The 12,477-nt window shown below is 38.4% G+C and overlaps 1 protein-coding gene across 1 annotated transcript in view; it reads right to left on the bottom strand.

Moving 5' to 3' along the window:
• The window catches only part of LOC309671390 (bifunctional heparan sulfate N-deacetylase/N-sulfotransferase 3), a gene marked incomplete at both ends in the record, with an annotated part of 59,487 nt that overhangs the window by 6,830 nt on the left and 40,180 nt on the right, over positions 1-12,477 (bottom strand). Inside the window, 4 exons of the mRNA XM_082482616.1 lie at positions 702-876; positions 4,792-4,915; positions 5,773-5,869; positions 7,916-8,098. Of these exons, the coding sequence (XP_082338742.1) occupies positions 702-876; positions 4,792-4,915; positions 5,773-5,869; positions 7,916-8,098 (579 nt within the window). The remainder of the gene's footprint in view (positions 1-701; positions 877-4,791; positions 4,916-5,772; positions 5,870-7,915; positions 8,099-12,477) is intronic.

Below are 12,477 nucleotides of genomic sequence, written 5' to 3'. Positions count from 1 at the left end.
GGGGACAATAAACACAAATACTAAGGAGGTCTGCTTCTAGTAGTTTCATATTTTCTTTTTCTAGCTTACACAAGGTAAATACTCAGAAAAGCAAATTTGAACATGAGTATTTATAAGGATCATTGGATAATTCAGGTCAAAAGGGATCTCAGTAGGTTTCTAATCAAGCCTCCTGTCCAAAGCAGGGTAAACTATGGGATCAGAATAAGGGCTGTGATTACTTCTCACCAAAAAATAACATAAAATATGTCACAGAAGTTCTAAGAACTTTTTTATCTTTGGAATTTTACACTTTTTTTTTTTTTAATATCTTTATTTTGTCAAATTCCTCTTCAAATCTGCAGACCAGAAAAACAAAAAATTCGTTATCTATCTTGTATTTTGAGCATGAACAGATAACTGTGTCTATAAACTAATTTTTGTATGTGCTGATTACATAAATTAATCGAGTAAGTAAGCATTTTACATGCTTATATTACAGGCAGACTTTTGAAAAGGTGGTTTCTGGTATTTAAACCCTTGAAAAATTTTCAGGTTTACACTGACAGATACCTCAGGCCCACGGGTGATCACACATGGCTGACGAACAAAGGCTTGTAATATCCAAATCCTTTATATACATAGATACTGAAAGGACATACAGAGAGAATTCAAGGTGGAAACCTTGATTTGTGCCTGCCCGCGTTCTTCAAAGTGCATACCTGATACCAGGAATACGCCCGATCAGATGGGTCAATGAGGATAGTGATGATCTTGGCCTTGGGGATGAGGGAAGCAGCTCGCTTAGGAGCTTCCTCAGAATGGAAATAGTTGGCACTTTTCTCAAAGAGGAAGTCAGTTGTGACATTAGAAGGAGTGGGGAAAAAATCCATATACCTAGGAAAGCAACATCATTCTCCGAATTACTTAAAAGTCACACAAAGGTTGACAAATCTGTTAAGTGTATTTTATTCTAGAATAATCTATTAAAATAATAGCCTAATGGCCAAATAAAAGCAAGCAGAAGTTTACATTATAGTCTGATCATATTTTACTTGGTACTAGCTTTCTTCTTCTCAGTACATGTAACTAGACATTGCAGCTTTTTTTTGGTAACTGGATGAAAATGTTACAATATTCATGTAGCTTCTTAAAATTAGTGAATTCTCACTTTTCAGTCAAATCAAACTCATACCAAAGTCAAAAGCAGAAAATGAGTTTTCCAAATTTGGCCTTTTGCTGATATCAATTACAGTGCAATACTGTAAGAAAAGGATGTTCAGTATCAGAATTGCTTTTACTCAAAAGGCAAAAGAGCTCGTTTATGTGCGGAAGATGCACTGAAAAAAATCCCTCACAGCTTCATCGAGTAAAAGGTTTTTAAGCAGTGACAGCATCTTTCACTTATTGTTCTACGAGTCACATTTTTGTGGAAACCTATGTTGTTTTCCTTCTAGTTTTCTTTGTGAACTTCCCTCATCTATTATGAAGTTGCATTTAATTTCCAGCAACCTCCTATGTCACATTCAGACTTCTTTGTCCATGGCCCTCACACCACTTTTCATTATTGTTGGGGAAAAGAATAGATGGGGAATGTTGGTCATCTTGATTTTTCAGTAAAACTCTGTATTCATAAAATAAATGCCATTTAAAACAACCTCTTCTGAAGATCATGCTTAAGGACTAACACTTCTTCCAGTGCTTAGACTTTGTTCTATTCATAGAAGTGAGCTACTTCTAATACAAATGACGTGCTCTTGTTGGCTTTGAAAACGTGGCCATTGCAGTCAAGGCCAGAAGACTTGGTAGGATGGAACTGTCTGGTGCACATGCAGTTTTCTTTAGGACACGGATCTCACAAGATGATGATTAGCACACAGCACTGATTACAAGGTACTTAGAGAAAAGGAAGGAATCTACAGCGGTTTAAAGAAACTGAACTCTGTGACACCCGATTCTGAGAAGTTAATTCTCATGAGTGACTTTCATGTATACGTAAGCAAACATTCTCAAGCTATTGTTTTGTGCTTCTTTGGTGCATAAATGGATACTTGCAGGAGAAGTGGGCTGGCCTTCAGATGACAATTTTCTATGTATTAGATGAGGAATAATACATGTGGATTCATCCAAGGTCTTAAAGAGTAGCAGCCGGTAGATTACCTTGTGTCAGAGACCTACATGATGTCACGTAAAGGGCTGATGAATGGGCAGGCCCCTGCATAATATGCTCAAAGCTGCATTCAAAAATTCTGCTACAAAGCTGCATAGCTATTGCTAGTCTCACGTGCGGACTGTATGTAAAAAAAGCTGAAATAAGAGGACAACCAAACAGAACCGAATGAAAAGCTGTCACTGCCCTGCTAGTCTATTAAGTGTTTACAGCTGCCTAGTGCTACTGCAAATATCTCAGAATGATACCGTTCCACTGAACAACGGACTCTACTTCCCCAAAACATTAGGGCTAATTTGACAAAAATGATGAGGGTATCCTAGTTTCTGCTCACAAATAAAATTATTAGAAACTAATGACTCGACCTGACTGCGGGACCTCAGAATGTTTTACCAGAACATCAACAGCAAAGACAAGGGCCAGCTTTGAAAGAGGCAATAGCACTACAGGCACATCTGCTCTAGATCACGGATGGCATCATTATGCTGTTGTACTGAAGTCCTGGTAGTAGACTGAGTAAATACAAGACAATGAGGACTACAACTTTACAAGTTGTTTACTTAACATTAAATATGGCACTACACTGAATTTTGGAAAAAAAAAAAGGTAATTGATTCTTTAGATAACATGGCAAATCTGGAAAAAGTAGAAGCTGATATGGAATCGGTGAAAAATGGTAAAGACCGGGGGGGTATCAAGAAGTTACAAAGTTTAGGCTCAGCATTTCTGCTGAAGACAGACTGCAGAACTCTTGCTCAGTACCTCATTTGTGAGACAATTTTTAAACACGACAAAGGCAAAGCTGAGAAGGCTTTAGGGAAACTTGTCTAAGAAATCTGTAACAGTGCTCACGTAAAGAAATGCATGACTGGTTTATTTAGACTTCTCCATTTCAAGAACAGAAAGATCAGTTCTTATCTTACTGTTCTGTCATCTTTACTGGGAGACTACAATATACATCTATACGTCTCCCAAGACAGCAGTATTGAGGTTGCTGAGGGCTGAAAGAACCCTTTCCTGCTTCTGTAGTTAGCCCTGGTCTAAACGTAATCTGGGACAAAAATTATGTCAGAGTCAGCTCTGGGAGAAATCTGTACCTCCACAACCGTAAAAGAAATCGAACTGATTGTTATTTGTGAATACTCTTGCCTTGAAGGAATCCTAGCCAATTAAGAGACTAAAGAGGAGAGACCTTGTATCTAATTACCATTTGGTAAGCCCATTACATGCCAGCATTAAAATACACTATGAGACTGAGATTTGTTTGGCAGACAGAATGCAAATCTAAGAGTTAAGCAACTACATCGACAGGTAGTTCTGAGTATCCAAGACTTAACTGCAAGAACCTGGCAGGGCTGTGCGGGGCACATAGCGCAGAGGTACAAAACCGGGAGAACCTGTCAAAAGGATGCACCTGTATACAGGTTGACCACTGGGAGCTTTATGCACCAGTGCTGTGTTAAGTTGAAGGTAATTTGGTACAGGTCTAGCAGACAAATTGTATCTGCATGGTAGGGAAGCGGATATGGTAAGAAGAATAACAGAAACAGCACAGTGGTCTTCTAGCAACAAGAAAATATTGATTTTCTGGAAGATCTGGCTCACTGTACTTGGGCTGTCTCCATCAGCGTGGACCCACTATATCTTGCTTGCATGTCATCTTCTCTGACTTCAAGTCTCCACAGCAAGGAGTCAGCTTTCTAATTTCCAGTCATTCAGCTGGCATCTCTGTATTGGTAATAACTGGCCGACTCACCACACTTTGTAGGAAGAATCTGCTGCAACAATTATAACTCTGTAAAAACTAAGTGACTTAAAAAGAAATTGGATCTGGTGTGTCTGCACTAAGACCATGTAACAGTGCTCACCCTGTTAACTTTATGGATGAACACAAAGTCAAAGGCAAGAAAACGATTTTCCCTTAAACTGGGGGGAAAAAAGGAAAAAGACAAAATATCAATAATCTTTTACTGGTTCTCCCACGCCACTACAGCATGTTACCGCTTTTCATCTTGTAGTTCCTTATACTGCAGCACTTTCTGAAAGTAAGAGAAATCAGGAATCTGGGTGTAGCTATGCCCGGCAATTCCCCGGTAGCCATAGTGAACACGGCAGCAGTGACACATTTTAGCAACACTGACTAACACTAGAGACACTCATGTTCTCCTAATTACCTGATCTTTGAAAAACATTTTCAGAGGCTTTCCTTGTCCCTCTTTCACCTGATTGCTCTGTCTACATCCTATTTAAAGGAAAAAATGCCTCTCCCTGATATTACCTTTTTTTCTCTTAAGAAATAAGATTTCCGACAGGAACATAATTTTTGCCTCCACATATTCAACTAACAACCACTACTGTCCCAACTTCAAAGGCATGTGTAACGAGAAAGACATATTTTGTTACTGTTTTGCATACATTAATATATGGCTATGTACAAGAAATCCTCACAAAAGTTAGTGCATTTATGATATTCTGCAGTAATATTGTTGTTCACTTGCATTTATTTATCATTTCGAAAGGACGCTGAAGGTTATTTTTTATCTCACTCTATATATAAGCAGTTACCATCACCAACAGTAATGTCATTTTTGTATTGTTCACAATATAGAAACTTTCATATTTATACTAATAACCCATCTTACCAATCAATCCCCCTGTGGTAGTTATTTCTATTAAAGAACTGTACCTCCTCAAAGGTTTTTGGGCTGGGGGAGTTACTAATGATGGAAGGATGCATGATCAGGAACAAATACAAGGCTGTGGTACCTGCAAATAGGATAAAAGTCCAAGATTAAAAAAAAAATACACACACACACATTTGGGGGGGGGGGTCATACCCACAGATGGACTAAACCAGCTTTATTTCATTTCATTTCACTTCATTTCATGAAGGGATGCTGATTTACGTCACCTAAGAATCTATGCTTTCAAATTGAAGACATTTAAAGAATTGTAAATAGTTAACACAGAAACTGGAACGCCATCTGGTTTACACACTTTTAATAACTGTGTTTTAAAAGCAATTATAGGTTTTTATAAGACTGTCACAAAAATAATTTAAAAATCTTGCACTCAGTAACTACTGGGGATTGGTGAAGATGACAAGAAAGCACATATGCAATTTTCTGATTACAGAAAAAAAAACCACCACAACCATAAAGTTAATTTATAATCTGCTGCAACCTTGGAATTCAAACTGTCCATTAGGAACTTCTTGACTTGAAAGAAATGCCATGAAATAACAAGTTTCTATAAACCAGACACTTGCAGGACAGACAAAAACTTGCAGTTAAGAATCTACACCATTTGAAAAACGGCTGTGCGTTCCTCCTTCCGCTTTGACAAGATCTTGTCTATCTTGTTGATCTCTTTATCAAAGCGTTATTCATTTTGAAATAAAGCCAAAAAAATCTGACACACTCCCAAACCCTGCATTTTCAATATGTGTACTGCCCATTCTTCTAACTTACGTTATTAAACTATAGTTGGATGAGATCTGAAAATAAAAAATGCTATTAGATGATCAAGACCTCTACACAGCAGTCTGAGTAAAAGGTGACTAATCAATATAATTACTTGAACTTACACATAGCCTATCTTGTTGAAATACAATAATATCTCACCAGTTTTCTGGGGTCCTACAACCAAGAATTTTGGTAATCGATCACAGGTTTTTTCTTTAGACCAGATATCTCTGTGCCGTTTGTCATCACAGGGATTCTAAAATGGAGAACAACAACTAAGAATTTCATTGGTAATCACACCTGATAAGGTTCTCAAATTATCTTTATATAAATTACCAATTTTTCACCAATGTACAAATAATCCTACCAGAAAATGTTATTTTCCCCTATGACAGAAAACCATGTTATGAATTAAGGAACTATTTCACTGATTCAGAAAGGTATCTGCAACGTAACCAGGCCAGAAACTGTATCTCAAGTGTTGCTGGTTTGTTTTTGTTTTTTTTTTGTTTTTTTTTTTTTTTTTTTTTATGAGACAACTACGTTGACGAAATGTGGTTTCCATTCTACATATATATATATATATATATATATATAGTTGCCCCAGCTATCCAACAGACCTTGGGACAAGATTTTTTCTCCTAAGAAATGTATGTTCAGCAGAATTACACCAAAGGCAAATCTGATCCCACATACTTGAGATGTGGAAATAATTCAAAATCAATTGATGAATTACACCAAAGTTAGGAAGACTTGAAATTGCTAATGAGTTATCTAATTACTGAGTTTTTCTTTTACATTACTGTAACAGCTACCACCCTATACACGCTGTAGTAAATTAATTATAATTTAAGGATTTCCATTCAGAAATACATATTCTGATCCTCCAGTTCAAATCAGTACATAATACTGAATCCTGTTTATTCATGTGCTGCTTTAAAACTGAAGAAGTTTAAATTTGTTTCAGAAACGTTACTTGCACACAGTTTTTGAGACCGTTGTTTGTCAGTACTGCACTGAGATGACGGGCATTATCACTCTTCTAGGCTTAAAAAAATGTAACTGTATTTGGATTCACGTGCATTATAGACAAGAGACACCACATTCAGTATATGTTAATCACTGTTACTTACAAATTTCTTTTCTAAGTAATTCTAACTTTTCAAGTCATTCGGCTACAGGCTATTTTCCATTTTTTAAATTCATTCTCTCTTAACATTATGCAAAATTCTTGACATTTTCCCCCCTAGTTCAATGTTTTATTCAATAACAGCATGAATTTCAAGACGTATATTTAAGTCCAAATTCGCAATCTCATACTCAGATTCTAAGTTGGCAATTCAATATCCAGTGCTAGAGAACACTGGAGTAAGCAAGCTTAAATAGAGTTTTGGTTCATTTAGTAAAGCTTGCTCCTTAGAATATTTCTACCAAGTCACCTCAAAAGGATGATATTTGGGATATATACTGTCACTGTAGGGACACCTACAGCCCTCAGACATTCCACTGAATTGGCTGAACGTCACCAGCGTGTGCGCACAGCAGCGTTCACCACTTGGTGTGGTAGTTTGTCTTTAGGGACTGTGCTCTTAGCGCTGGGTGATGGGCTGAAGACTTGTCAATGACTTCAAGGTCAGTGCAGGCTTCAGCCTTGGCAGGTCTTCGCATTCCTGACAGTTTCTATTTGCTCGCTTATGAGAGTTGGAAAATCAAGCAGCAGAGTTGATAACATCAACGTATTAGGTGCTGGTGAACTCCTTGCTTGGGCAGTTCTCAGCCGTTTGTAAATAACTTTCCAATCTATCTAATCTATTTCTACTTGGCTAGTCAGTTTTAGCATTAAGGTAGCCATGGTCTTAATGTTCTTTTCTCTTTTTGGACGCTCTCTTCTCCTCACACACTTGGAGAAAAGTTCATTTGTTGAATGGCCAATTGCCAAAACATGCATATACATCTGTCAAACACTTCATTCCTTTTAGTTCCAAAGGAAAAAAGAAGTAACGCAGCATGCCTTTCCTGGACTTCCCACATTTCTAAAAGTAAGTAAAGTCACAAATAAAATTAATTAAAGATGATGTTAATTACACAACTTAATACATATTAATTTCACAACCTTTCTATGGAGACTTAAGCAACGGGGAAAACAATCCCATACGCTGAAGCTTCCGTAAGCTGTTTTATGGAACCAGCTGGTCAATCTAGAAATATTACTGCTTTTCTCTACAGGAAACTGAAACAAAGACCTTCACAAAGTACACCAAGACGATTTTTTTCTGATCTCTTCATCATCAAGCCTGCCTACCTGCCAGAGAGGGTCCTTCTGCTCAGGGAATAGTTCAAAATACTTGTGAGCCAGCTGAACCGGAGGAAGAGTCTGCAGTTTCAGGTTTGTCCAGGTATGAACAAAGTTGGCCAGATTCACAAAGGTGTATAACCCCAGGCGGTCGTTTCCATAATTAGACAAATGTGTCATGAAGATGCTAATCTTCAGAAAACAAAATAAAGCAGACATTGACTCTTTGTATCACTAGATGGCAGTGTAACCACAGATAATACAAATTTGATTTGCATTTTGTTCTTATTTAGCGCTGCAAGACTTTGATCACATTCACGTAGATCTTACTATCCTCGCTCTTCATTCAATTATATCCTTCCCAAGTCAACTCAACGCAGTCAATGAAGATAATCGTTGAATAGGTACTATGAGCTCTGTGTGAACTAGGATATGCAATCCTACCCTGGGCTTGTACAATATTTACATAATCTTTATGTAAATTTACTTAATGAAGAATACAATAAAAACAACACCCACAGTTTTACTTCAAGTGGACCACAAATGCAACATTAAAAACATAAACTCTGATTTTGTGGAAGAGTAAAGAAGTCAAAGACCAAGAGGACAGCTGACCTCTATAGTCCTTCGATTTAAATGCCATTGCTCCACCTGTAAGTTTTAAAGCATAAGTAGCTCATCTCTTCTACAAAGCTATTCTGCAAGCACTGGGCAGATAGTCAAATCACACGCAGAAACAAACAACAAAAAATCTGAAACCTGACTGAGTACTTTCAAATAATTGTGCACAAAATGCTCTCCAATAAGAATAATAAGAAAAGCTCAATATGCCATCAGTTGTAAGGCTGCTTTTATATCGCTCTTCCAACACCATTACTGTGGAATTGCTACTCAGAGAAATCCTCCCCACTGCATCCCTCGGTCCAACTGCACTGTCACCCTCCCAATGGAAGCAATGCTTGCCGTGAAGGTTTCTCACAGGAAAGGGCACGTTTGGATGCACATAAACCCTGCTGAGGAGCGGAGCGGGAATACACAGACAGCAAGGATCGTCTCTCAGGGACTGAGGACGGGCTGAGGACCGAAATCCCCTTTTTGCAAAATGATCCATTTTTGAAGTAATTTGTCACCGATGAAACAGTCTGTTCTTACGCTAAAATCTGCAAACCCTTGCCTCTAAGCAGTGGGGGTTTTTTTGAAGTGTTTTTTAAAATAGGAGAACTCTCCCAAGATAAACTCTCCAGATTAATTTCCATTAAAAAAATTAGAAACGTGACTTTTTATAAATAAATCTGCTTATGCCACGAATGGGCAGTTTCTATTTAAAGTAAAACTTGATGTAAGCCACTTTAAAAAGAGAAAGGCTTATCATGACCATAATTCTGAAGCTAGTTAGGAACTGAAATTAATCTTTTGCAAATGAATGCTTCAATTTAAAAAAGGAAGAAGAAAAGAATGAAAAATTTGAACCTGCAGCTTTGTTCTTCTGTTTCAGAGTATTTAAAACACTGCCTTCCTTTGATATAAAACTTTCAAGGCTACTGAATTGCTATTTTTGAACACCTAACTGTAATACTACGGAGTACTTGCAGTACAAAGAAAATGTGTTTTATCAATAGTGTCATTTGGTGACACCTCTTGCCTTATAAAGTAAGCCGAGGGCTTCAGTTTGTCTGACTCAAGAAAAATCAGAAGATACACTGCTAAATCATAAGGATACAATCTTTCTTTTCAGATAGGACTGAGATTGAAAAAAAACCAACCAACCCACCCTCCCCCTTTACGCAACAAATAATAAGCATTTTGCCAAATGTATATAACCTTTTCGAGTTTCCTCTTTTATTTCCGTTCTCAGAGCAGGAATAGACCAGACATGGGACTATGTTGTTCTCAACAAAGATACAATCAGAGGGTTTCCATAAAAAAGGTTAACTTGTTTTCTTGACAGCCTCTTTCTTTCCTACACGTGGGCTGACCTCTGACATTTATAATGTCAGTTCACCCCCTGGCAACTCCTCACCTGCCAGCAACTGGAAGAAAAAGCAAGAGAACTTGAAAAGATTGCTAGTCTGGGGAAAATATGTATTATTCTTTCCCTGAAGGGAATATCACTGTAATTTTAATAATGTCAGAGTGGAGGCTGAAAAATCGATCGGACATATAATCATAAATAATTTCCAGCATATGAAACTGTGTCAACGAAGGGGGAAAATATATCAGAGACCTTAGTTCCTATTTTACAGTTCTTTTTTAATGTCAAATACTTTATGGTTAATTATTTCCAACAAAAAGAAAGATGATCAAATGCTGGTTTAAAACATAAAGGACTAAATCTTCTAAAGAAGTCCATGCTTAGTGTAACCAAATACATGCTCTGATATACAACCTTACATTATAGAAAAGGTCTCCTTTACTTTTATACGGCATCAAAAATATTACAGAGCAGCTGAGACGATCTCCCATGAAAATCAGAACAAAGGTTTTTCCCCTCCTGTCGATACTGCACAAATTCCTAGTAAAATCACTACCACTACTTGTAAAATTAGCAAACTATAGTCCTCTGCTTCATAGCATAATGAAATACGCCGATCCAGGGCCTAACCCACCTCATCTGACCTGAGAACCACTTACTCTTCCTTTCGGCTGCAAACATCTTCACAGGCTAAGCTAGCAGCCTGTGTAACTAACAGCAGCACGATGCCGCAACGGCCACATTCCCATTTCTCCGAGAAGGATCTTGGACCACTCTGCACCCCTGGGATCCCTAGGAGAGGCGCCTTACAGTACGTGACGGCAACCCACCAGCCGCGCTCTTCTACTCTGGGGGCGTTCCTGCGAGTTTGTCAACAACAGCTACGCAGCCACAGCACTGGGAGAGATGTAGACGCTCATCCTCCGGTCTCCCTGGCTACAAGGAGCAAATGATACCCAAGTGCCCTTTTGAGGGATTTCACCTTGGAGCAGGCCCCGCTGCAGGGGGTGGTGTGTTGCTACCCACTTGCCTGCTTTCCCACCAAGCTGCGCAGAAGGACGGACACTGCTGTCATTACCCTTCCATTTGCAGGTGTGCGGTCTCATACCAAGACACAACATAATTATTACTTTCTGCCTTCCACATTGCATTATGATTCCTGGCTTTGTTGTATCATACCACATTCTGTTTCATTCCAACAAGTTCTAACTAATGAGAATGATTACTCTTTCTGTGCCCGCTAATAGTTAGCATACCATGTTATTAAAGATTTATTCTCTTAAAACCACAGATGAGGAGATATGAAAGGAATCCTTTGTGGGCATCTCAGAAGACTAGATCTAGTAAATAGCACTATTTATTCAATAATTTTGCACCTTTGGGAAATGCTGTAAAACGTAAGTAGAGCATATATTTCTTTATTCCTTCTTCAAAAGGGAAGCAGCTGTGAATGGATTTATATTTACTCTAACAAGCATTTTAGCCTCCCTTTCAGTTACAAAGAGCTTACTTGATTTTATTATTCCCAGCCCTCTTCGAAAATAATTTCTTTCAGGGCATCTAAGCATTTTCTTTATCTCAGCGCAAGAAGGATCACCCTTTTTAGCTGCTCCTCATAAACAAACTATCATCTTGGTTGCACTTCAATGCACACTCTCCACAGGATTTAATATCTTTCACGAGGGGACTGAAATGGAAGGCAGACCATTTTTAAAATGATGGTTTGGGACTAAATCTGGCCTCCGGGCAGCAGCTCCCTTCTTGCTCCCACCCATCTTTGGATCAGAGTAGCAAAGGTGCTTTACTCTGCCTTCTCACAGAGCCTTATAGGCAGCTGTATGACCCGCTCCTTTCAGCTTCTCCTCTGCATTTCTGCACTCCTCCTTCCCCAGCATGGAAGGGCTATTTCTGTTTTGCTCTCCTTCTCAATACCCGATTTTATTTGGAATTCTGACTACTACTGCAGAGATGTAGGAAAACGAGGACAAGCGCTCAGGAGAAACAGCTTTTATCTTTTGAATGCTCATTCTGTGCCGCATATTTCCTTACTACAACATTTCCCAATTAGAGGCAATAGCTTCTAGGTCAACAAATTAGAGTTGAGGCCGAGATTGAGTTGCTGCTATTAAATCACATGTATCAGGAAAAGATGAACCAGCATGACCTAATTTATGTATCACGAACAGAGAGAACAATAGATGCTTGACAAACAATTTACACAAAATGAAAAAAACACAAGTTACCCAGCTTCTAGTGATGAATGTTATTTTAGCAGGCTGGGTATTTTTTAAAAATGATCACTACAAAATCAACAGTATTAGGATGCTGCACCTATTAAAATTATACAAAAAGGATACTACTAACTAAGCTTCTACAGTCTTGATAACAGTTGTTGTTTTCCTGACAAAACCAGAGGTGCCTGCCTCCCAAAGGAATGACAATAGCCTTTCATTCCCAAGCGCTGAGAAGCCCCTCTTCGAGCTGCTGGCTGGTGCCATGTTTGCGTTCCTGGCTTCCTCCCCCTGGAGTCAAGGGGTCTCTATTTTTGGAAAGACAGGGATGAGAAGAACCATTCAAAGATAGCTGGAAAGACTTTTTT

This window comes from Vanellus vanellus (assembly GCF_965231255.1).
Source record: "Vanellus vanellus genome assembly, chromosome: 4".
Classification (NCBI taxonomy): Eukaryota; Metazoa; Chordata; class Aves; order Charadriiformes; family Charadriidae; genus Vanellus; species Vanellus vanellus.
This window is presented reverse-complemented; position numbering and strand designations above follow the sequence as displayed.